The sequence below is a fragment of the Rhinolophus ferrumequinum genome, chromosome 23 (genome assembly GCF_004115265.2).
Source record: "Rhinolophus ferrumequinum isolate MPI-CBG mRhiFer1 chromosome 23, mRhiFer1_v1.p, whole genome shotgun sequence".
In the NCBI taxonomy this organism is placed as follows: domain Eukaryota; kingdom Metazoa; phylum Chordata; class Mammalia; order Chiroptera; family Rhinolophidae; genus Rhinolophus; species Rhinolophus ferrumequinum.
The window spans coordinates 10452211-10478175 of NC_046306.1; the positions used below are offsets into that span (position 1 = coordinate 10452211).

General features: G+C 51.6%; 1 protein-coding gene across 1 annotated transcript in view; it reads left to right on the top strand.

Annotated features, from left to right (window-relative positions):
- The window catches only part of PREX1 (phosphatidylinositol-3,4,5-trisphosphate dependent Rac exchange factor 1), a 178016-nt gene extending 152911 nt beyond the window's left edge, over window positions 1–25105 (top strand). Inside the window, exons 22-40 of the mRNA XM_033094653.1 lie at window positions 1660–1847; window positions 2138–2299; window positions 2973–3183; window positions 3621–3897; window positions 6106–6312; window positions 6896–6984; window positions 8267–8349; window positions 8513–8603; window positions 10378–10506; window positions 12164–12205; window positions 13258–13478; window positions 16372–16471; window positions 18854–18997; window positions 19099–19213; window positions 20711–20777; window positions 21804–21976; window positions 22362–22464; window positions 22739–22806; window positions 24259–25105. Of these exons, the coding sequence (XP_032950544.1) occupies window positions 1660–1847; window positions 2138–2299; window positions 2973–3183; window positions 3621–3897; window positions 6106–6312; window positions 6896–6984; window positions 8267–8349; window positions 8513–8603; window positions 10378–10506; window positions 12164–12205; window positions 13258–13478; window positions 16372–16471; window positions 18854–18997; window positions 19099–19213; window positions 20711–20777; window positions 21804–21976; window positions 22362–22464; window positions 22739–22806; window positions 24259–24301 (2513 nt within the window). The 3' untranslated portion in view covers window positions 24302–25105. The remainder of the gene's footprint in view (window positions 1–1659; window positions 1848–2137; window positions 2300–2972; window positions 3184–3620; window positions 3898–6105; window positions 6313–6895; window positions 6985–8266; window positions 8350–8512; window positions 8604–10377; window positions 10507–12163; window positions 12206–13257; window positions 13479–16371; window positions 16472–18853; window positions 18998–19098; window positions 19214–20710; window positions 20778–21803; window positions 21977–22361; window positions 22465–22738; window positions 22807–24258) is intronic.
- The last annotated feature ends 860 nt before the right edge of the window (window positions 25106–25965 follow it).

A 25965-nucleotide genomic window follows, 5' to 3' on the forward strand; every position in this document is an offset into this window, starting at 1 on the left:
GACTCTTATGCTTCCATCTTCCTCATTTAAGGGTGCTTGTGATTACATGGGGCTCACCTGGGTAATCCATTAAAATCTCATTGCAAAGTCATCTGATTAGAACTTTAATTCCATCCGCCCACAGTGATTTCCCCTGGCCATGGCACATAGCATACTTACAGTGTCCGGGGGTGAGCATGTGGGCGTCTTTCAGGGACCATCATTCTGCCCATCATGAGCTTCCACCTTTATCTCTCCAGCACAGCCTCAGCCCTGACGCCAGACTTGTCTTTCTACATGCCACCCCTTAGATGTCTAACAGGCATCGCAAACCTCGCATGGCCAAAATTGAACTTTCCCTGAAATCTGCTTTTTCCCTCAGTGTCCCGTCTCCATCCTTCCAGATTCTCGAGCTCCAGACCTTGGAGTCTTCCATGACTGTTTTCCTTCTCTTGTATCCCTCGACCTTGATGCCTCTGCCTTCCCCAGGCATCTGGAATCTCATCACTTCCCACCACTTCCATTGCTGTCTGGTCCAAGCCACCATCATTTCTCACCAGGACTCTTGCAGTAGCCTACCCACTGTTGTCCCTGACACACCTTACCTCTCCTCCTCTGGGTAGTCTCAAAAAATAGAAGAGAACCTTCCGGGGTCTCCTGGCCTCCTCAGGGCATAGACTGAGTTTTTATCACGGTCTTCCAGCCCAGCCTGGCTCTCCAGCCTCGCCTCTCATCACTTTCCCACTGGCCCTCTCTGCTCCATCCATTTCAGCCTCTTGTTCTTAAATGTCAAATGTACTCCTGCCCCAGTGCCTTTGCACTTGCAGTTTCCTCTGCCTGGAATGCTGTCCTCCAGAGTACTTCTTACCTCACGCTCCTCACCTCACTCAGGACTCTGCTCAAATATCACCTCCTCAGAAAGTCCACCCTCAGTGCCCTGATGAAATAAGCCCTCTGTTTCAGTGTCTCCTTATCCTATTTTATGTTTCTTCACTGCATGTATTAGTTAACATATATCTTGCAGCGCCTGCTTCATTTCCTAGATAATTCACTTCCTAGCTCTGTGGCCTCTGAGGAGTCACTTAGCTTCTCTGGGCCTGTGTTAATTAGGATGGACACTGGGCTATGTAAAAACATTGACTCAGGAAACTAAAAAGTCTGAGCTTGCATGCAAGCTCCAGGTCTGGTTCGATCCAGTGTTTCATATAGTCTCATGAGATATCTCTTTCTCGCCAATGCTGAGCTCTGCTCCTTCTGTCTTGGTTTCTCTATTACATGATATTTTCTCTACACAGTGGCTCTGACATTTTGGAATCCGGTTGCAAAAGAGAATGTCTCCTTCTCTTTGTAGCTCCAACAGAAGTCCCAGACTTGACTCATTGGCCAAGCTTAGGTCCCATGCTTGTTCCTGAACCAATCACTGACTAGGGGAAGGGTGCATGCGGGGGATCCCCTCTTCTGAGCCACATAGACTGGGAATGGGGCACAAGGGTTGATTTCTAGAGGGAAAATCTAGGAGAAGGGGTGAACAATAGTGGGCTGGCAAAATGAACAGAGCTGCAGCCAGGCTTCAGTTTCCCGATCTGTCCAGCAGGAGCTGTCCGTGGTGCTGGGTGAGGGGGCCAGCTGGCTGTGGGGTGGAGCCCCCTCCTCAGGGTTGCCTGTCCTTTGGATTTTCAGCCTTCCCCCTGCTGTCCCTGGGTGCCCAGCTGTGCCTGCATGAGGACAGCCCTGTGGTCAGCCTGACCGTGGACAATGTGCACCTGGAGCATGGCGTGGTGTATGAGTACGTGAGCACAGCAGGTGTCAAGTGTCATGTGTTGGAGAAGATCGTGGAGCCCCGCGGCTGCTTCGGCCTCACTGCCAAGGTCTTGCTGGGCGCTGCTGTGCCCTGGGGTGGGGAGTGGGGTAGAGGAGCCTGATTCCCATTCCCTCAGAGTTAGCCTGGAGCCCTGGATTCTAGTCCCTGCCCCGCCACTTGGTAGTCATGGGACTCAGGAGAGTGATTGACCTCTTTAGCCTCAGTTTACTCATCTGCAAAATGGGCCAGCAATAGACCCTACCTAACGTGGGTATTACAAAGAGTTACTGTAGATCAACCACGTAAGACCCTCCCTGGCACATGACGAGTGCTGAGGGGCTGTGAATGTGTCTGCAGATCCTCGAGGCCTTTGCTGCCGACGACAGTGTCTTCGTGCAGAACTGTGGGCGGCTCATGGCCCTGAGCAACAACATCAAGACCATGTCCCACTACGAGTTTCGTAACATCTGCGACACCAAGCTGGAGAGTATCGGCCAGCGGATCGCCTGCTACCAGGAGGTACCTGTACCCTACGGGGTCTCCACCTGGGGTGTTTTGGTTGTCAGTGGCAAAACCCACCCCCAACTTAGCTTAAACAAATAGGAGAATGTGTTGGGTTATAGTACTGAAGAGTTCCAAGGGGGACTTCAGGCCTGGTTGTATCCGGATGTCACTGTCGCAAGGACGGGGCCTCTCTCCTCCACTTGACTTTGTTTTCCTGTGTTAGCTGTGCTGTCAGGCAGGTCCTCCTCATGGGGTCACAACATGCCCCCTTGTAGCTCTAACCTTAGCAACCCAGAAGGAAAGGAACTCGATGAGAGCTTTCATTGGCTTGGCCTGGGTCCTTTGCCTAGCTCTGCACCAGTCACTACAGGAATGGGGGTTAGCCTTACCTGACCCTCATGGACTGTGGGCCGGGGGGAGATGGTTCCTTAAGGACAGCTCATGTGTGCAGCTGAAATGGAGACATGAATGTAGGTGGGTACTCAGAGGCCCCAGGTCTCTCTAGACCCTTCCCTGAAATTTGGATCCAGTGAAAGGCAGTGCAGGAGAATCCACTTTTCCGTTTGGAGCTATTGGTGTTTTGTCCGATTTGGAATGTCTGGCTTAGGCCAGGTTAAAGTGGGTACTGGGGGTGGGCCAGAATTCCCTGACCCCTGAGTCACAACCCCATGTCCCCCGCCTTTCTCAGTTTGCAGCCCAGCTGAAGAACAGGGTCAGCCCACCCTTCAAACAAGCACCCTTGGAACCCCATCCACTGTGTGGCCTGGACTTCTGCCCCACCAATTGCCACGTCAACCTTATGGAAGTGTCCTACCCCAAAACCACGCCTTCGGTTGGCAGGTCGTTCAGCATTCGCTTTGGTCGCAAACCCTCCCTCATCGGCCTTGACCCTGAGCAAGGTAATTAAGTCTGTTATAAATTGTGTTTGGATCTCACACTATACGTACTTAAACAGAAACATGTCTGGAGGCCAGCGGTCCAGGGCTGGAATGGTGGCTCCATAATCGTCGGGGATTTAGGCCTTTTTATCTTTCTATACCATCATCTCTAGATGTAGCTTTCATCCTGAAGGATGTCTCATGGTATAGAATTGCTGCCAGAGTACCAGTCATCATGTCTGCATTCCAGGCCGGAAAAAGATCACAGTAGTTAAAAAGCATATTAGCACCAAACTGAAACTTTCTTCTTGAAGTAATCTAGTGGATTATAATAATATTTAAAAGGGAAACTCTTCTCATTCATTGGGGTTCTAGAAATGGGTTTATATACTTCTGTCCAAGAGGGTTGTGGATGTCTGGGCGCTATTTCCAAGTGAGCTCTCCCTCTCTCCATGTAGGTCACCTGAACCCAATGTCCTACACCCAGCACTGCATCACCACCATGGCTGCCCCATCCTGGAAGTGCCTACCTGCTTTTGATGGGGACCCCCAACACCAGGGTCTCCATGACAGCAGCTTTGGGCCAGCCACTGGGGCCCTGGGAATGGAAGACCGGGGCCTAAGCTTCCTCCTTAAGCAGGAAGACCGTGACATCCAGGATGCCTACCTGCAGCTCTTTACCAAACTGGACGTGGCCCTGAAGGAGATGAAGCAATATGTCACCCAGATTAACAGGTGAGCCCCAGCCTCACTAACACTCTGGGTGGGGAGAGGGAGTGTTAGAAGAAGGATTCTTTGTATCGGGGGGCTGTCCTGTACACTATAGGCTATTTACTGGTATCCCTGGTCTCACTAAGTGCCAGTAGCATCCCAGATTCCCAGTTGTGACAACCAAAACTATCTTCAGACCTTGCCAAATGACTCCTTGAGGGTGGGGGACAAAATCACCCCGATTGAGAACCACTACGCTACTGAAATGATGGACGTAGACAGCAATCATCAGTGGAGGCGAAAACTATTTGGTGAAAGGCTTTGGGGAACTTTATCATTTTAACATTGCAGACAGACACAGCTGGACACGCTGTCCCTTTTGGTGGAACGCAACAGGGCACACACCTGTAGGCACCACCTACAAAGTGTTCTTGCTAACAGAAATTGCGCCATTCTCTAATCAAAGCTCCAGGTCTCCCTGCTTGGCTGTAGGATGTAGGGGTTAAAGGATGGTGACATGGCACTGTGGGGATGCAGTTGGCCAAATCCAGAGGGTGGGCGATTCTAGATGACAAATGATCTGGTTTCTTTAAGAAATAAATGATGGGTGGGGGGGTGGGGAGCAGGTCCAGGGAGAATCTGTTAGAGAAGAGACCGAGTGCAGCATCTGGACCCGGTGAGGGTTCTGTTTCTAACACACCATCTGTGAGAAGACCCTTTCGAGACCATGAGCGACACTTGGACATGGGCTGGGTACTCGGTGGTATTAAGGAATTATTCATTTTGTTAGCTGTGGTAACAGCAGTCTGCTTATGTCTAGAACAGTTTCTCAGCCTTGACACCATTGACATGTGTGCTGGATAATTCTTTGTTGTGGGGCTGTCCCGCGCCTTTCAAGATATTTATCAGCATCCCTGTTCTCTACTCATTGGATGCCACTAGTTTCCCCCACCCCCACCCCATTTAAGTTATGACAACTAAAAGTGTCTCTGGAAGCTGGTCAGGGTTTGCCCCTCAGGAAACATGCTAAATTGCTACATGATTCCTGCGGCAGGGGGCAAAACCACCCCCAGTTGAGAACCATTGCATTAAAAGAAAGTCCTTGTGTGTTAGAGATACATATGGAAGTGTTTTACAGGGGAAATTTATGATATCTTAGGCATGTTTTAACTACTCCAGCAAAATAAAAAGCAAGAGGAAAGATTGAGGAAACAAAGGTGGACCCTGAGTTGCCATTGTTGAAGATGGATACTGAGTACCTGGGGTTCTTCCTACTGTTCCCTCTACTTTTTGTGTATGGTGGAAATGGTCCATGATAAAAGAAAAAATAATGTAGGGTCTGGAGCTAGGAAGCCTGGGTTTGAATCCTGGGCCCGCGTAGCTGGGCAAGTCACTTCTCTGAGCCTCAGTTTCCGCATCAGTAAAATGGTGCTGATCACAATGAGATGTAGTAGGATGACAGTCCTACTCACTGAGATGGAGTAGGGTTACATCAGCCAGGGTTTGCTGAGCGCTTACTAGGCACCACTCTTCTAAGCATACGTATTTTAAGCGTACATATTTTAACTCCCTTAATCTTTATACCTGCCTAGATACTAATGTTACTCAGTTTTACACATGAGAAAACTGAGTCTCAGAGAGGTTAAATAATGAGCTGTAGGTCTTTAAGCTGGGAAATGGCAGCATTGGAATTTGAATCTGGGGTCTGTCTGTCTTAAAAACCTGTGCGCTTGACCATTATACTCCGTGCCGTGGGTTGACAAACTGTGGCCTATGTACCAAGTCTCCAGCCCACAGCCTGTTGTGGTGTTTTTTTTTAAATAAAGTTTTATTGAAACACAGCCATGACCATTCATTTACATAGTTCATGGTGCGTTCACACTAGTGCGGCAAGTTGAATAGTTGTAACTGAGGCCATATGGACTACAAAGCTGAAAAGATGTGCTCTCTGGGCCTTTACAGTTTCCCAGTCCTGTTCTATGCCCTTGAACCTCCTGCAGCTTGGCCATGAAATAAAGAACCTCTGTGTTTCACGCCTCCTACAGGAGGAGCGGTGTATGCAAACCTGCGTTGGTGCTGGTGGGATTTTCAGGGAAGGGATACAAAGCATTTGATGGTTCCCTCTGCGTAGGGTCAGTGGTGAGGCTGGAGGTCAGGGCCTTGGCTGAGGCCTCCATGGAGGCCGTTGAAGCCACGAGTATGTGCCCCTAAGTTCAGTCTTGGATCCCACAGGCTGCTGTCCACCATCACGGAGCCCACCTCGGGCGGGTCCTGTGATCCACCCTTGGCTGAGGAGGCCTCGTCCTCCCCACTGGTCAGCGAAGAGGGCGACATGGACAGGACAGACCACGGAGGCATCAAGAAAGTGTGCTTCAAGGTGTCCGAGGAAGATCAGGAGGACTCAGGCCATGACACCATGAGCTACCGCGACTCCTACAGGTGGGGCAGCCCTGGGCGTCGCATGTGGCGGGACAGGGAAGGCCAGTGGGACAGCTGAGGCCACTGACCCCTGGGAAAGTCAGAATTAGGGGGACATGTCCCAGGAAGCTGTGGGCAGGGGCCCTGTTGCTAAACCATGTGGTTCTGGGGGTAGGGGCATGTAAGCCTCCAGAGCACATCCCAGATGCACCCCCTCTCGGTTCCCCTGCCCCAAGGCTAATGTTTCAGGGTCTGTCCCCTTGTGGGGACACGTCAAAGTGTGGTGTGTGCAAGGGTGTCCAGGGACAAGGCTGTCCCACGAGGGGAGTGACAGAAGTTGACACCCAAATGAAAACAATTCATTGTCCTCCTGCAATTTCTGCTTCTGTGCTGGGGCCTAAAAATGTTTCTCCACCATCAGACACAGAAAACCAAGCAGGACAACGTTCCCTGTTCCTGGCACTGGCCGTCGGCCTTGAGTGCCCTCTCTAGGCCAGTTGTCCACCCATGGAGCCAGGGGTTTTGTCTACACTCCAGAAAGTGGGTTCTGGGTACCAGGCCCAGAGGTGTGATGACTCCTCTCCTCCTCTCTGGTCCTTTGCAGCGAGTGTAACAGTAATCGGGACTCCGTGCTGTCCTACACCAGTGTGCGAAGTAACAGCTCCTACCTGGGCAGTGACGAGATGGGGTCTGGTGAGTGCAGTGGTTGTGCTTGAGGAGAGGGGGTGTTCCCAGTGAGATTTCATTTTGCTTGTTGTTACTTTATTATACTTAATGTTACATTATTTTGTATTATCTTGCATAGTGTGGTAGTATCTTTCATTCGCTCATTCAGCATCTTTTATTGAGCACCTATTTTGTGCTGGTGCCATAGCAGTGAATGAAACAAAAGAGCCTGGCCCTTATAGAGCTGATGTTCTCCATGAAATGTCATGGGCATGGAACAGATGAAAACATACACGATACAATTATAGATCGTGATGAGTGCTCTGACATCGCTAAAAGAGGGTGACCCCATGGTTCCCATAAAAGTGACACATACTCAGACTAAAACTTCAAATGACACAGAAAAGTTCAAAAGAAGTACGTGGAAATAAGAACCTCAAGCTCTTCCCCAAAAATGACCATTAATTACATTTGGACACCATTGGTGAGCACATAATTCTGCACAGATGGATGTGTGGGTGGATGCTGAGTGGATAGACAGATATAAATAATATTCTATAAATTAGATTATACTTACTTGCAACTTTTCCTGAAAGATTGAAATTTGTTTTTATTTTAGTGTCATTGATTTCAGCGTTTAAAAAAAAATTCCATTTTGTGAATAGATCAGACATCCACATGGTTCATAATTCAAATGGCAGGTGGTGACAAGCCTCCCTCCCACCCTTATAACCCAGCCTCCCGGTTCCCTAGCTCCCACTGTCACTACTGCCTTGTGTGATCTTCCAGAGGGAGTTTGTGCATAAAAATTAAATTTTAATTATACTTCAATTTAACAGAAGAAAAAGAAGCTCAAGCAAAATTGAAGATATTGCTGAACTTTAAGTAAATATTTCATCACATAAGAAATTCAGCCACAAAAAACTGTCCCTGGGGAGATTTTAGGGAGAAGCTTACATGTGACAGCTGATTTAACTGAAACAGCTGGGTGATGGATCCGGAGACTTGGGGTCCAGTTCCTTTTCTCTGGTTCTCAGTTTCCTCATTTGCAGAATGGAAATAATAACAATGACTTAAGTTGTGTACTGCTTTATTTCATTTTCCCCACTTTGAAGATGAAGAAACTGAGACTCAGAGAGGTCAAGAGATTTGCCCAGAGTCACACCGCCAGGATCTGGGACTGTCAGAGTCCAAATCGCTGTGGGTTTTGGAGCTCTGTAGCTATTACGTTGCCTTCTTGGGAAAAAAATTGAAAAGGTGTGAGATGGGGCAGGAATAATTGATGGCTGTGGCTTCTTCCTTCTGCCAGGGGACGAACTGCCCTGTGACATGCGAATCCCATCAGACAAGCAGGACAAGCTTCACGGCTGCCTTGAACATCTCTTTAACCAGGTAGGACCTTTGTTCCCAACCCTGGCCTGACCTTGGGTTCCTCTTATCACCCCTGATGAGAACCCACAAGCCAGAAGCCAGGGCAGGGGCTGTGGGTCATGGGGTCCTCACAACCTGGAAGGCCACAGGGACCCCACTAACCCAGAGCCTTCCTGCCACCCAGGTGGACTCCATCCACGCACTTCTCAAGGGGCCAGTCATGAGCAGGGCTTTTGAAGAGACCAAGCATTTCCCCATGGACCACAGCTTGCAAGGTGAGCAGAGAGGAGTCCCTCGACAGGACTAGCAATGACAGCCCGCATCCAACAAGGAGACAGACAGCCTGCAATGGGGCATGAGAGCTGGACTGGAGGCAGGACAACCAGGTCACACACTCAGCTTAGCGCCCCTCCTGCCCAGTGGCTATGGGCTAGTCCAGGGGTCGTCAAGTTCAGCCCATGGGCCAAATCCAAGCCACGCTCAGTTTTGTACAGACTGAGAATGCTTTTTTCATTTATAAAGAGTTGTAAAAACAAAACAAAGAATGTGTGACAGAGACCGTATGCCCTGCAAAAGCCTAAAACGGTTCCTGTTTGGTTCTTTCCATTAAAAGTTTGCGGACCCCTGGGCTGGTCCCTGAGGCACTTTGGGCCTCCATCTGCCCATTTGTGACAGGAAAGGAAGGACGAGCACAATTTGCCAAACCTCAGACCCCCACAGCCCCCCGTTCACCATTTTAGCCAGAGTCACAGAATCTACCTACATCTTTACATTTTTGAAAACCATATTCATTTGCTGCCTGTATAATTATTGTCCTAACCATTTTGAAAAAGTGTCTCCCTTTTAAATATTTAATTTTGAAAGGAACTTATTAAACTTCCTATATATGTAAAACCAGTATAACATGCCATAAAATAATGATGACCATGATAAATCCAATGGAAACAGCCACAAAAATGTCATTCTACTGTATAGTCAGACACTGCTGCCTGCTCAGAGCGCTTTATTCGTGAGCGGGTTCAGTGAGTTGAAGTGTTCAGGACTTACCAGCACCAAACTGAGACTTTCTTGAAATGATTGAGAGGAAAAGAATTGACATGTATGTTCTCTCACCTGTCTTTCCTCCCACCTACCCATCCACCCACCACCATCCACCCGTATCTACCCACCCTCTCATGCATTCATCCAGTAAGTAATTCGCAGGAACAAGCTGTGCCAGCCCTTGTGCTGGGCACTGGGGACCCTGAGATGTATGTGACACTGTCCCTGACCTCAAGGGGCTCCCAGTTGGATGCAGGCAGTTACACCGAAATAAGGGTAGGAAATGGTGAGGAGTTGGGGTGTCCTAGCTCAGCTGCCCCTCCTGCTGTCTCTGGATCATCTCTCCCAGGGATGGACCTCAGAAAGAAGAAACATCAAACTCAGAGGAACCCAAACCATAAATACCTCAGAAACCTGGGACCCCATAGCAGGAAAGAGGCCAAAGGAACAGGGGCCGGGTTCTGGGTCTGATTGGCCTTTGAACGGTGATGCTGGGGCCATGTTCAAGTCCCAGCACTGTCACTACCCAGCTGTGTGACTTTAGGCAGGATACCTTCCCACTCTGTGCCTGGGCTTCCTTCTGTGTATAGGGAAAAGGTTAAACTAGGTTATAACTCATGTGCCAGCTCAATTGGTGTGGCTGTGAGGAAGTAGTACCTGAGAATCCTGTGACTATGTCTAGGCTCTGGAGAAAAGAATGCAGTGATTGATTTGTGATGCCTGCCCTGGGTTGGTTTCAGCTGTGCGGAGTCATACCTCAGACTAGCAGGAGTGCTGAGATCAATGAGTGATGAGTGATATCTGCCATGGGTGTGGTACTATCAATCAGTAGCACACTTATCATGTATTTGCTCTCCACGGAACAGATAATACCCAAGAGTCCAGCCAGCATCCTCGAATGAGGATTCTGAGCTTTGGAATCTGGTGATGGCACATAGGCCTTTGTGCCACCTTTCTCCAAAGCTGCCTCCGTCCCTTTCCTGCCCTCATGTCACTTTCCTGCCCCAGAGTTCAAACAGAAAGAAGAGTGTACAATCCGTGGCCGGAGCTTGATCCAGATCAGCATTCAGGAGGACCCCTGGAACCTCCCCAACTCCATCAAGACCCTGGTGGACAATATTCAGAGATACGTGGAAGGTCAGTCGGGCAGCGTGGCGGGTCTGTGGCCTTTGGCTCTTAATGTGGAATGCTGAGGAATGCCCCATATGTCTCCATGCCCAGGGGGAGGACGAAAAGAGCGGGTGTCCTCCTTTCTCGGCTGAGTGTCCTGTCCTAGACGGGGCCTTGGGACTTACACATTTGATCAAGGAGCTGCTGATTTTGCGGGCCTGGCGTTTCCTTGCCGGATCGGGAAGCTGAGAAGTCTGGGTTGTTCCTTCTTAACTTCTGAAATTGCACTTTTAATTCAATTCTTTTTATTTATTATCAAGGTCACAAGCTGGGAGCCCCCTGATCAGACTTGGGCCCACAGATAGGTTTTGATACTATAGCATAAAAAAATGTGAATCAGCTGCCAGCGTCTATAATCTGAAATCACACATAACAATCTAGATTTCTGGCTGCTCTTGAATAGTCACAAGATGCAGCACTAACAGGCCTAAGTCCACAGTCCCACTTGCCTGGAAATGAGGGGTAGCTCCTTTTAGATGGGGCAGTGATACCTTCCAGTTCACCACCGTCCCCACCATGCCCTGCTTCCTGGTGTCTGCCTCACACATCTTATATTATCTGCCTGGGTCTTGGCAGCATTTAAGTCTGGGACTTCTGGGTTAGAAGGACCCCAGACTAGGGAGGCATTGGACCAGGGTAGCAGGAGGTGCAAGGCATCAGAGCTCTTCCCCCAGGAGCAGCAGCCCCTGGGTTAGAAGCCTGTGCTAAAACAAAAACAAAAACAAAAACACAAACAAACAAAAAAGCCTGTGTTGGCCTGAGCTGTCCTGTTTTCCAAAACTAATTGGTTAAGAACGTGGACTCTGAGCCCGATTGCCAGTGCTCGAACCCCACCTCTCCTGCTTACTGGCTGTGTGATCTTGGCAAATTTCTTGAGTCCTCTGTGCCTCAGTTTCTTTGTGTGTGAAATGGGTTCATACCTCCCTCACGTGTTGTTGTGAGGACTATGTCAATACAGATAGGGCACTTAGTACAGTGCCTGGGACACAGGAAGTCCTTAGTAAGTATATGCCGTTGTGGCTGCCATTCTCATTACCATAGCCAGCCCGGTGTCTTAGTGCCTCTCCAGGACAAAAAGTATCTCAAAGAGGCCAAATCCAAAGGCTTTTCAGCTTTTTCTTTTAAGCCCCTTTGGGCCTAAGAGCCTGTTTTTGATGGAAAGAGACCAGGATGTTAGGCCTGTGCCCGGAAGGTCTGAACTTTGTCTACATGTGTGCAGGGCTGTGGAGGTGTGCATACATGCCTGAGTACACCTGTGAGTGTATGTGGGTCTGAGTGTGCACCTGTGTGTATGTACACACGTAAATGTGTGCCCACATGCATGTAGAAGGTGTGGGCTGGGGGCTCTGGCCCAGGAATTAGAGGGGCTGGTTTTAGTCTCTGTTTGGTGGGTACATGTAACAGCTGGCATGCAACGAACAGTTGGTGTTGCATCCCCTGGAAGTCAGGAGGGTTCTGGAATCCACCCAACATTCAATCATAGCTTCTTTAGCAGAACTATACGTTCCCAGAGCTCCAGTACAGAAGGCTCAGAGCTTGGGCTGCGGGGAGGGCCCAGCTCTGCTCGAACCTTCTGCTAACTCCTCCCGGCCCATTTTCCTTTCTCTACCCCTTCTCCTTCCAGATGGGAAGAACCAGCTGCTCCTGGCCCTGCTGAAATGCACAGGTGAGGGCTTTGAAGCAGCAACCGTCTGGAATTTACACACACCCAGGTGTATCCAGGAGAGGCCATCCCAGTGGGTTCCCAGGGAAAGCCTCTTCTGCCAGCTGAGGTTGACTTTCCCCTGGTCGTGAGGCCCTGCACAGGAAGAAAGTCACATTGTGCTTCTCACACCACTGATAACTAGCTAGACCTCGCTCGCCTCCTCCTCTTGTGTCCCCGGGACAAGTCTCAGGGCCCTGGAGCCAGGAGCCCTGTGTCTTGCCACCGCTCAGGCCTGAGTGAATCTTGACGATGACACAAGATAGATAGAGGACCAACGACTAGGGAGACTGTTTGTCAGCCGAGTCCCCAGCCCCAACTGGGACTTCCTATCCGGCCGACCGTGGGGAGGAGGAAAGGGCTGATGGTGGGCTCGGGGAAGCTGGAGGATACTCTCTGTCCCTCCTTTCTTTCCGGAAATCATCAGTCACGGGGCAGCTGAAATAGGATGCAGGTTGGAATTGGTCACTGAAACCCAGTTGGCCAGAGCCAATCATCGAAAATAATCCCTTGTAGAAGACTGGGACCCAAAATGAGTGATTGCCCCAAATTGGCCAGTTCTACAAACCACGTCAAGAGCAGGGGCGAGGAAGGAGGGGCAGGGGACAGGAAGAAGGCATACTTCTCAAAATGAGAGAAAATGGTGAACTGCAGTCCTTCAAACGTGGAGGTTGGCAGAAAGGCTTGGTGTCATTGGCCTTCACCCAGCCAAGGCTGAGAAACCCCCTCACATACGGAGAAACAGCTGAGGGTTGGGGTTCAGGGAAAGCCTAAGGAACATCACAAGGACGATGGGTCACTGAGAGAATCGAGGTTTTCAGCAAATGGGCTTGCTTTTGGAGAATTGATTTTTGTGATGTTGGCCTTTGGTGGCTGGGATTGACTTGTGGCAAGTTGGCCCAGAGGCTGGACCAATGGGGAGGGGGTTGGTTCTGCTGGTGGTGGGGGGCTTTGGGGCTCAGGCCTGCTGGTGCCCGAGGAGCAGCAGCCCAGCGAGGCCCCTCCCCGCCCTGCAGACACCGAGCTGCAGCTGCGGAGGGATGCCATCTTCTGCCAGGCCCTGGTGGCCGCCGTGTGCACCTTCTCCGAGCAACTCCTCGCGGCCCTCAGCTACCGCTACAACAACAACGGCGAGTACGAGGAAAGCAGCCGGGATGCCAGCCGCAAGTGGCTGGAGCAGGTGGCGGCCACCGGTGTTCTCCTGCACTGCCAGTCCCTGCTCTCGCCGGCCGCTGTGGTGAGTGAGGGAGAGAGAGAGCAGCTGCCCCTGGGAGCCTGAGCAGGAGAGCCCTTGCTTCCTCCCTCAGGCTCTTACTCCCCCCTGGTTCATTCAGCAGCTGTTTGTTGAGCACCTACTATGTGCTACTGTTAGAGGCACTGGGGATCAGTAGTGAACAAAGCACAGAGCTGTACTCAGAGATTTTACATCCTAGTCAGAGGAGACGCATAAACAAATCAGGAAAATAAGTGGTAGACCAGTGGTTCTCAGCCAGAGCACTTGTACCCCGCTGCGGACACTTGGTAATGTCTGGAGACATTTTAGGTTGTCAGAACTGAGGGGAGAGGAGGTACTACTGGTGTGTATGGAGGCCAGGGATGTGCTGCCAAACATCCTACAATGTACAGGCTGTCCCCCTGTCCCCAAGAACCGTGTTTCCCCAAAAATAAGACCTAGCCGGACTATCAGCTCTAATGCGTCTTTTGGAGCAAAAATTAATATAAGACCCGGTCTTATTTTAATATAATATAAGACCGGGTATAATACAATGTAATATAATATAATATAAAACATAATATGTTTATAATATATAATATAATACCGGGTCTTATATTTTTGTTCCAAAAGACGCATTAGAGCTGATTGGCTAGGTCTTATTTTTGGGGAAGCATGGTATCTGGCCGTAAATGTCAATAGTGTCACACTTGGGAAAAGCTGGTATATAGTAATAAGGGTAAGGAGAAAAATTAATCAGGGAATGGGACAGGAAGGTGTGGGGTGGCAGCAGTTGAAAGTTTTGATAAGGTGGCTGATGAAGGCCTCACTAAGAAGGTGACATCCAATCTAGGAACCGGAGGGAAAAGAGTGAGCCATGAGAATACTGGGGAGTAGCCTTCCAGGCAGAGAGAACAGCAGGTGCAAAGGCCCTGAGGCATGAGCTTGCGTGCAGGGTTTGAGAAACAAGGTGCGGGTTTGACTGGAGCAAAGACTGGGGGAGGTGAGTCTTGGGAATTAACTGGGGTCAGACGGTGCAGTCTTGCAGGCTGTTGTGGGACTTTGGCTGTTACTCTGAGTGGGTGTGAGCAGAGGAGGGACAGGATCTGACTTTGACCCTTACAGAATCAGCCCTGCTGGATGGGGAAGACTGAGGGCAAGGGCAGAAGCTGAGAGGCCAGTGATGAGGCTTTTGTAATAATCCAGGTGAACTTCCTTGGTACAAACAGCATTTCATTCAATCCTCTCAGTCGCCCCAAGGCAGGTCCTTTACACCTACATTTTAAGGAGAACGCTGAGACGCAGGCCGCCAGGTTTGAACTCTGGGAGTCTGACTCTAGGTCCAGTAATCCCTAGGCTGTCCCGCTTTCTCTTTGTCCCTGATCCCCCTCTCCTTCCACTCTGAGCTCAGAATCAAGTGGGTCCCTCTGCTGGCCCCGGTGGAGGCAGAGCCAACGACTCATCATTTTGGGGTGCCACAGCCTCAGAGAGGATGTCCCCCAGAAGTGCAGCCTGCAGCAGCACTTGTTCCGTGCTGTTGGCTCCTGCACCCCGTGTACCCAGGCTGCAGCTCCCCCCACCTCTGCATCCCTCTCAGCTGCCTAGACATTTTCCCAGGTGAGGCTGAAGGGCACAGCTGTTGAGAAAGCATGGCTTTGTCTCGCCCTCTGCTGGTCAATTTTGCACACAGGCAGTGCCACTGGGTTCCTGGAAAGCGCCACAGAGCCTGGAGAGGCAGCCGGGAACACCCAGCCTTCACCCTCCTCTTCTCAGATGAGGAGCCCGGGACCCAGTGCGTTAATTCACCAGTCACCACAACGTGCCAGGCTCTGAGTGCTGGGGACCTGAAGCTCACTTTCTAGTCGTGGGGAGTTGTTTGGGAAGGAAGGAACAGGCAGGAGAGATGGAAAGAAGGGGAGTTATTCAGAAGGCTTAGAAGGTGATTGAATTTCTTTGGATTTGAATGTCCAGAGATGGCCTCTCTGAGGTGACAGAGATGACGGTTGAGCTGAGACCTGAGTACCAAGACAGCCAGCTAGGGAAATAGTCTGAGGACGAGTGTGCTAGGCATGAGCAAAGGTCTTGAACAGAGGCCATTGTGGCTGGACAGGAGTCTGCCGAGGGGGGTGGGGGATGAGGTCAGCGAGGCCACATCTGCAGGGCCTGGGTCTTTATTCTGGGAGCAGAGGGAGGGTTTGGAGGCTTTGAGCAGGTGAGTAATATAATTTAAGTTTTTCAAAGAGAACTTGTAGTCACAGGGGAACCCCAGGAGTCTGACTCAAGGCTTGGTAACCTCTACGCTGCCCTGTTCTCTCTCTTTATCCCTGGCTGCCCCTTGTTTGGGGAAAGGGTGGCAGAGGGAGACCCGTGAAGAGGCTGGTACGGTCCTCCCGGAGAGACGATGGCGTCTTGTGTTGGGGGTGGTGAGGATAATAGAGGGATGTGGATAGATCTGGGGTTCGTTTTGGAGGCCAACCCATCAGGACTTGGCGATGGGCCGTGTATAGGGTGAGGCGAGAGAGAAGTCAAGAAGTCCTTAAAGTTAAAAGTTTGGGGCTTAGGCTGCTGGGCGGATGCTGGGGCCCTGTGCTGAGATGGGGCCTCCTGGAGAGGGTTGGGGAGGCAAACGAGGACTTCATTTGGGCTTGTTAGGTGTGAGATGGTTGAGTTGGATTGCAGCGATGGCCCAGGTGAGGGGCCACCTGGCGCAGGACAGCAGAGATGGGTTCTGAGCTTGGGAGGCGCAGGCCAAGCAAACCCGATTTCACGGCCAGCCCTGGAGAGCCCGGCACAGAACCTGGCTCCTAGTAGGCGCACAGCCTGCTATGTTGACCAGAGACTTGAGTCACTGCATCTTGAAGTGAAAACCCCAGGTAGGGGTGGCATCTGAGACTCCTTTACTGTGTTCCTCCTGCAGAAGGAGGAGCGGACCATGCTGGAGGACATCTGGGTGACCCTCTCGGAACTGGACAACGTCACCTTCTCCTTTAAGCAGCTGGACGAGAACTACGTGGCCAGTGAGTGATTCCTCCCACCCCACCATGACAGTGGGGGTTCTGGAGTGGAGGGGACTTCTCTAGGGTCAACCTGTCCTTCCCTTGCCACCAGACCAGTTGTCCAAGGTTGACCCAGGATCCAGCGCTTTCAAACCTCATGGTCCAACATGAGTCTTAAAGCTGAACCTTGGAGCCACATATGGAAAAAGAGGGGTTTCTTTTTGTATAAACCCAGATTTCTCCAATGCTGTTAAAGGGGAACAACAACCAGTACCCAGTTCTTACTAAAATTCCTGCAGATAACATTCTTTGGGATAAAGACTTGTTAAGATTGTCTAAGAAATTATACCGTTTTTTTCTTTCTTCCTTTCTTTTTCCCTCCCACCCACCCATTCTTCCACCTGCCCACACACATATCCTCTCATCCATTTACTCACCCATTCACCCATCCACCATCCCATTCCATCCATCCATCCATCCATCCATCCATCCATCCATCCATCCATCCCCCATCCATCCATCCATCCATCCATCCCCCATCCATCCATCCATCCATCATCCTTCCATCCATCTATCCATCCATCCATCCATCCATCACCCATCCATCCATCCATCCATCCATCCCCCATCCATGCATCCATCCATCCATCCCCCATCCATCCATCCATCCATCATCCTTCCATCCATCTATCCATCCATCCATCCATTCATCCCCCATCCATCATCCATCCATCCATCTCCCACCTATCCATCCATCCATCAATCCATCCATCCATCCATCCTTCCATCCCCCACCTATCCATCCGTCATCCATCCATCCATCTGTCCATCCATCATGCATCCATTCATCACCTATCCATCCATCCTTCCATCACTCCATCACCCACCCATCCACGCATCCATGATTATGAGCTTGTAATACGTGCCATGTGCAGTTGTAACTTTGGGAGATGAAGTGGAGAGAAATACGGCAATGGTTCCTTCCCACCAGGAGCTCACAATCTAGCCCCGTGGGTCTCAGTCCTGGCTCCAATGGAATCCTCTAGGGAGCTTTTCAAAGATACTGAAGCCCAGTCCCAGCCCTGGTGCTTCAGATTCAGTCTATAGGGTGGATCCTGGGCACTGGGATTTTGAACAGCTTTCTGGGTTACTTTGATGTACAGCCAGGACTGAGAACCACTGGGTTGGGTTCTAGAGCTGTGGTTCTGTTAGTGAGGTCCCTGGACCAGCAGCACCTGAGAGCTTGGCAGAAAGGCAAATTCTCAGGCCCCACTCCAGACTTCCTGAATCTGAAACTCTGGAAGTAGAGCCTAGAAATCTGTGTTAACAAGCCCTCCAGGTGATTTTGAGGCACACTGCTCAAGATCAGTGTTTATCAACCTTTAAAAATTATCACCTCCATGAGGAAAGACTGTTCAGACAGTTTTTTCCCTAATTGCAGTACCCCATGAAATTTTAATACCACGGATAAACTGTGTATCTGTTTATGTGCTATATGTACAAATATATCTGTACTTTATACATAACAAGAGAAAATTTTTGGGGTTGTTTTTTGCGCTCCCCCAAGAACCAGTTTTAACTTTCTTGGGGGCGACATTGCTTAGACTAGAGTCTGTTGAAAATGCATAGACTAGAGTCTAAAGGACAACGGGTTTCATTTCATGTACCAGTTGGAGTTGATCGGCAGTGGCTGTCTGTCCATAGGCCAACTTGGGCTCAGGGAGAACTATTGATTGATTAGTGATGTCTGCCATGGATGCAAGATTGGGTGTCATTGCCACCCCTGCCATAAGCTCTTCCCTATGGGTGTAAATAAGATGCAGATCCTGTTTGAGGGCAGTGTTTGCCAGGCAGAATTCCAGGTGTGGGGGACAGGGAGCACTGGTGAGGCTCTAAAGACACCTACTGACAGCTCCCTACTTGGGTAGTATCAATGTCGGGTCTAAGAATCAAGCAGTAGAAGATGGGACCTCTTGAAAGAGGCAAAATGGGAGGTCAGAAGCTGCTCTTCTGAGTGTGGGAGGACCGGGATGGCTGAGGTTACCCCACAGGGTGGGAGGGCAGGGAGGTCTGACAGCACTGCTCTGTGGTAGGCAGACAGGATGCCACCCTGAAGGTGGGAGGCAAGGCGGTCGCTAAGGTTATCCCTCTGAGGCGGGGAGAACAGGGAGACCCCAGGACACCACTCTGGGCTGTGAGAAACCTGCAAGTCCCAGGCTAAGACCTTGAGGCTGGGAAGACAGAGGGGTCTGAGATGACCCATGTCGGGTGGAGAGAACAGGGAGGTCCCAGAAGGCCACCGCGGAGGTCTGAAGGAAGCTCTGAAGCTGCCCTAACCGAGGTGGGGCAGGGCTCCCCTAGGCCTTGGCGGTGACCCACCCTGCCTCATTGTGTCCTCCACAGATACCAACGTCTTCTACCACATCGAGGGCAGCCGGCAGGCGCTGAAGGTCGTCTTCTACCTCGACAGTTACCATTTCTCCAAGCTGCCCTCCCGCCTGGAGAGCGGGGCCAGCCTGAGGCTGCACACTGTGCTCTTCACAAAAGGTGAGCTGCGGGTGCTGAATGCGGCCCACAGGGGCCGGCCATGGCCGCCGAGCACACCGGGACCCAACCACCTGCCCGCTTTCCCTCTTCTTCCTTCACAGCTCTGGAGAACGTGGAGGGGCCACCTCCTTCTGGCAGCCAGGCTGCGGAAGATTTGCAGCAGGAGATCAATGCCCAGTCCCTGGAGAAGGTTCAGCAGTATTACCGCAAACTCAGGTATCTGTCTGGGCTACCTGTTGGGGACAGAAGCCTGGACACAGCCACGGGGAGCGGATGTTAGCAGATAAGACCCCAGACAGTTCCGCAGCGTGGGAGTGGGCAAAATGCCTTTTCCTGAACATCTGCTGTGTGGCGGGCCCTCTGCTTACACGAGCTCATCAGATTCTCACAACAGTCATGGGCGGCCATTCTAACTCACTTTACCGAGGGGGAAACCGAGGCCCAGAGCACATACCCAGTTTGCCCAAGGTCACACAGCTAGACAGTGGCCGAGCTGAGCTTGGAACTGGGTCTGTTTGGCTTCAAAGTAGGATCTTCCAACTGAAAGGAGCTGCCTGTTTCATTCTGTGTGGGGGTGGGAGCTGGGACGGGGCCCTGGGATTCTTGAGCATGTGAGTAAGGGGTGTGGCCCCCAGGGCTTTGGGTCTGCTCAGAGGAGACCCCCTGAGGGAAGTGGAGGGAGCAGGGGCCACATCCGCCAGGAGAAGCCTCAGGCCCAGAGAAGCAGCTCCCACTCCTGCCTCCCTCACCCGGCCCCTCTTCTCCTCACCTCCTGCCTCCATGAGAAAGGTAGGCTGAGGGTCAGGAGACGGGGTATTTGGGGTGCGGGTAAAGGCTTCACCATTTTGGGTCCCGGCTTTACCATTTGGAAATGGGAGGATGATGCTTTCATTCGTTTGTGGATGGAAAACATCTAGCTATGTTATTAAAACTGGCATCTCTTTGGATTGATCGCTGCTGTCAATCTGTTCTGTGCCATTTGTTGAATATTTAAAATATTTCCCCTGTGATCATTCATGCATCCCTTCCTTCATTCAGCTCATGTTAATCGAGACCTTCTTTGGGCCACACTCTGTTCTGCGTGCTTGCTTGGCAGTCAGCAGTGACCAAATAAAGCCGCTTTTTCATGGAGCATAGATTCTAGAGCAACAGTTATCTGGCTCACCTCCACCCCCACATTTTGTCAATAAAGTTTTATTAGCACACAGCCATGTTCATGCATGTAGGTATCATCTGTGACTGCTTTTGTGCTACAATGGTCGAGCCGAGTAGCATCTCAGTAAAGACCGGTCCACACAGTCTAAAGTATTGACTGTTGGGTCTTTGCAGAAAACGTTGGCTAAGCCCTGTTCTAGAGGGGGAGTGAGCAATAAACCAGTGAACAGAGAGCCATGTAATGTGTCAGTGGTGAGAGCGCTCAGAGGACAGATACAGCAGGACAAGGGGATAGAGAGAGGGGGTGTCGGGTGCTGATTTGGATGGGCAGTCAAGGAGACGTGGCATTTGAGGAGTGCATGGGAGGGAGGCCCTTCCTCGCTTCCTCCCAGGGCTGTTGGAGGAACAGGTGGCTGCAGGCATGAGAACTGTGCAAGAAGCTCTCAGTGGTTTCTTTCTGAGAGTTGTTGGAGGGCAGAGGGGCTGCGACTGCAGCGGGAGAGGGGCTGCATGAACAGTGCATGGCAGTCCCCCCTCAGCCTCATCGTTCTCTCTCAGGGCATTTTACCTGGAACGGTCCAACCTGCCCACAGATGCCAGCACCACGGCAGTGAAGATTGACCAGGTATGTCCACCCTTCCATCACTCCTCTGTGGGCTCTCAGGTCAAGACAGAACACAGGGTGCAGGGTGGCACCCCAGCATCCTGGCAAAGTAGCCCTAGGCCTCTGCAGTGCCTCCTCCAGGAAGTCTCCTGGGATAACTCCCTCCCTATTCTAGGAACTCCAGCTTCTTCCCCACTGCTGTGGAATTCTTCAGATGACTTATTTTCGCTGGCACCCACTTACTTGAGCCTCCCTCATCTCCCTTGTTTATCTCAGCATTTCTCTGAGGCTGGAGCCAGATGTGGCCATGCAGTGTTTTTTTTTGTTTGCTTGTTTCAAATTCATTGCCAACGTTCAAAAATCAAAAGATTTCCCATGAGATGGAGGTTTCTAGCATTTCTTGAGAAATAAAAAGATCTGGCTGCCCAGGGCCCACATTCCCACACGTTACAGTTGGCCTCTTGAGGGCACGCGCTCCAGGCCTCTCACCCATTTTCCAGGCTCAGGCAGTTTTAGGGTACTGGCCTCGGGACTGTGAGGCTGGGGGCTGCGAGAGAAGTGGTGGGCACGGTCCTTTGGGGGTTTGTAGTCTGGCTGGGAGAATATTAAGATGACACAGAAAGAACTGGCAAACCACCATTTTGTACTTCCACATGGTGCTCGAGGAAAACGGGCGGAGGGAAGGTTCTTCTTAGGGCGGTGCCCCTTGAGGTGGTCACGATGGCTTGGAGAGGACAGGAGAAGCCACTTCATTGAGGCTTTGTTGGGGATGCACCTGGGCAGGTGAAGAAAATGAGATTGGAGGGCTAGGCCTGAAATCTATTGTGAACACAGTGCCAGCTTCTGGGGCACTGGGGAGCCACAGATGGTCCGTGAATAGGGGTCATGGAAGGTTAATTGGGCTGTAACCCCCAGGGAGGGGAGCCAGGAAGCTTCAGTAACCAAGATGGACTGGAGGGAGATGATGGGGTAGAAGGCTGGGTGGGGCCCTCCTCTGACTGTCCCGGTGTGTGTGTGTGTGTGTGTGTGTGTCTGTCTGTCTTGCAGCTGATACGCCCCATCAATGCCCTGGACGAGCTCTGCCGGCTCATGAAGTCCTTCGTCCACCCCAAACCTAGTGCCGCTGGGAGCTTGGGTGCCAGCCTCATCCCCATCTCCAACGAGCTCTGCTATCGCCTGGGGGCTTGCCAGATTGCCATGTGTGGCACGGGCATGCAGAGGTGAGTTCTGAGCTGGGCACTGGGCGTGTCGCAGAGCACGAAAGAGGCAGAGCGTGAACCGTAAAACACTGACTGCGTGTGGGAGTGTTGACAGCCAAGGGAAAGACTGAGCAGGGGGGACAGGGTGGCTGGGAGTCTTCTCTGAGAGGACCCCTGGGGGTAGGAAGCGAGTCCAGCAGTAATCTGGGGAGTGGGGCAGTTCTCAGCCCTGAGGCAGGAGCTCCCCCGGGGAGAGCAGGACGTGAGGCCGAGGGCCCTGCCTGGCACGATGGGCGGACGGTCAGGGTGGCGGTGCGTTTCCGGGCGCGTGAGGTCTCAGGGCCATGGTGGGGCAGGAAGTCACCTGTCTCACCCGCCCGCCGTGCCTCTGTCCCCTCACCTGCAGGAGCACCCTGAGTGTCTCTCTGGAGCAGGCGGCCATCCTGGCACGCAGCCACGGCCTGCTGCCCAAGTGCATCATGCAGGCCACCGACATCATGCGGAAGCAGGTGAGGCGGCCCTGCAGCCAGGCGCCTGCGGGGCGCTCGGGCCTGGGCATCCTGGGCTCGGGGCGTGGTGTGCCTCAGGGGGGCAGGATAAGAGGCCATCTGCGGACTGGGTAGTCATCAGCTCCAGATGCGGTCCTTCTCCCCATCTGGAGGGGGCCCTGGATTTCCATTTCTGGGGCCTCGCAATGCCCCCATTCCTCACCCCACCGTACCCACATGCTTTCTCAAGTACCCTGAACTCGGTGCAGAGGCCTCACAGGTTCCTTCTTCCCAGGGCCCCAGGGTGGAGATTCTGGCCAAAAATCTGCGGGTCAAGGACCAGATGCCCCAGGGTGCACCGCGGTGAGTCGCTGTCCCTCCCCTCCCTCTTCTCCTTGTGCCTTCACCTCAGGCAGACCCCCTGGTGCTCAGATGGGGCTTCACCTCTCATTTATGAGGGCCTCACTTCAGGGAGTGACAAATACGCCCAGCCTGGTACCCCCAGAGGAGCTCCCACTTTGGCTGGGAAGATGGGACAAGGCCCCGAGTGAGCCATGGGCAACGATGTGGTGCGATCCCTCACCTGCCCCCGCCACCCCGTCTCTGCTGCCCTGCTGTCCTCAGGGCCGCAGTCCATCTGCTTCTGTACTCACAACCCCACCTCCTCTCCTTGTGGATTTCAGACGGTATCGTGACACCATGAGGGGCCCCCTTTACCAGAAGTTACTCATTTTAGTCCATCTGCTCGCTCACATCCCCACTGTCCCAGTTTGCTATCAACATCTGCCTACCATTTTTCAATAACTTTTTATTTTGAAATAGTTTGACTCACAAGAAGTTGCAAAAGTAGTACAGAGAGTTCCTGGGTGCCCTTCAACTCAGCTGTCACGTAACCACGGGACATTGTCGAAGCCAGGAAATAGCAATACGGTGGCTCATGCACAGACTTTACTGTTTCATCAGTTTTTATATGCACTTTTTAACCCTCATTTCTTTTTAATACTTTCATTACCCTGCTCCAGGCATCGTTTCTATCTCTTTTCCTGTATTAACTCATTTGCTCCAAACAGTAACCCTGTGAGCAAGATACCATTATTATTCCCAATTGGTGGGGACACTGAGGCACAGAGAGGTTAAGTGTCTTGTCTGAGGTCACACAGCTAGTAAATGGCAGAGCTGGGTTCTAAGCGCAGCAGTGTAGGCCTGGGGGCCAAGCTCCTAACCACTGCTGCCTTGCTTCTCTCTCTTGCCCCTGTCATCGCAGCTGCCTCCTGTCTGGTCCCCCTGCCGTCATTCTCCCCACAGCAGCTCTGCCTGTGTCTCCTACTTGGAACCCATTAGTAGCTCCTTTTTACTTGCAGATGAAACTGGGTGTCCTCCCAATGCAGTCATTAAGAAAACCAAGGCAGCTCTCTGTGTGCTGCAGGGAGAAGCCCCCAAGATTATATTAAGTGAAAAAACTTAGGGGGTAAAGCGCTGTGTCTGGTTTGCCACCACTAGTGTGGAGAAATGTGCACGGCCCCACACATGTAAACATATACCCACACACGTATCTTAACACAGAAACATACACGCAGACACATCTATAATTGTAAAGCTCTCAGCAGTCTGGAGGGAGGAGAGACTGCTGGGGGAAGGGGACTGGACAGCTGGGGGAAAGCGTTCGCAGCATAAATGTTTTCCACTCTGTATTTTTTATACCTATTGAGTTTTGTTTTCTGGGCATGGGTTAGGTGTTCAAATAAAAATTGAGCTAACAATACGAGGCCCCGGCCCACGCCGGCCTTCCTCATCTTTTTTGCCTCCATCCCCTAGGCTCTACCGCCTCTGTCAGCCTCCGGTGGACGGAGACCTCTGAACTCCGAGATGCACAGTGCTTGGCCGCGTCCTCTGGAGCTGGGATTTGGGAGGACACCGGTCCACACCGGCCTTCTCCAGAGCTGGCCAAAGCCTCTGCTCCCGCCTGCTCCAGGATCTGCCCAGCCTTCTCCATCACCTTCTGTGAGGACAAGCGGTGGCCCCCACTGTCAGATGAGCTGGCTGATCAGCCCGGTCTCCACACTTCTGCCAGAAGCCTGTGCGGTGCTGGGGACCCACAGAGTTCATGGGTACATCCAAGGCCGGGGCTCTTGCCCGCAAGTCCCCGGGACACAGGGGAGAAGTCATGGGCGCTGCAGCTGGAGGCCTGCAGACTCAACTCCCTCGGGATGGCTCAACCTGCACTTTTGAAACCCCTGGTTTCCTTCTAAGTCCACATTCCAGGCGACACGTGTCTCCTCCTCCTTCTCATCCTAGCTCCCAGATTCACCCCTAACCCTGTACTAACCTGCTAGGCCCCTGCCAAGAAAGACAGAGGGACAGGGCACAAGACCTGTTACCAAGAGGACTTTCGAAAGCTACACCAGCTTCCGGCAGCACCGCCATTGGAACTTCAGCCATCAGCCCTGGGCATGAGATTTGCTCTGACTTTATTTATATGGCGTGAAATCTCTATGTTTTATTTTGGAGTTTTATGTTGTTGGTGATGTTGTCGAGACTTCCCCTGCCTCCCCAAGTTGTGTGGTTATATATTTGACATTTTAAATTTCAAAGAAAGGTATATTGTCTAACAGGGGACCAACGTAAGGTAGTATTGACAACTTTTCCCAGTCCTACTAAAAAACAAAAACAAAACTAAATTATTGAAAATTTAAAAAAAGTCAGTATTTCATCCTTTTTAATATTAGGGACGTAAGGTATCGCTTACAGGTATGGACTGTGATTCCTTTTCCACTCACCCCCAGCTCTCCAGCCGTCGGTCAGTATTAGATTGAATTACTTTGCTCTCTTTGAATGACTGGCTACAAAGGTTTGAGAGGTGGTTGGGCCAGTTCTGGGGACCGGAGGGGGTTGAACCACCCACCTGAGATGCTGTCCCACACAGGTGTGTGTCCTACAAGGTAGGAGGGCCACTGGGAAACACTGGGTGGTGGCTTCTGTAATTTATTTTTTTGACTTTAGCTCAGAGCCAGGCATTCGGGGCTTCTCAGTCAGCTAGAGAGACAGGAAGCCAACCTGCCCACGTTCTGGTCACAAGGACCCACGCAGGGACCCCTCAGCAGTTTGTCCTCTCTCGCGCCTGTACTCCAGCAGGGAAATGTCACAGCTAAGGCCCTTGGCTGGTGGTGAGATCGCTGTGGGTTTCCCACTGCCCCTGAGGCTTGAAGCCCCACCAGCATGTGGGCCCCTTGGGTTCCCAGGGACCACCTTCTTGAGCACTAGACTGCAAGAGGCGGGCTTGTTGCTGGACACTGGTGACGCGCATACAAACAAGGACCTGCTTTAGCCCCGTGGGGGAAACCGAGAGGGGCCCCTGAGGGCAAGGGCCTCGTGCACTGGTTTACTTTAAAATGTACAGATTCTTCTCATTAAAATCATGATAGATTTTTTATTATTATTAAAAGTCAGTTTATAATACAAATATCTTGATCTGTGGTGAGTTCATTTGGGGCCGACCCTGGTGGCGTGGGGGTGGTGTGGCCA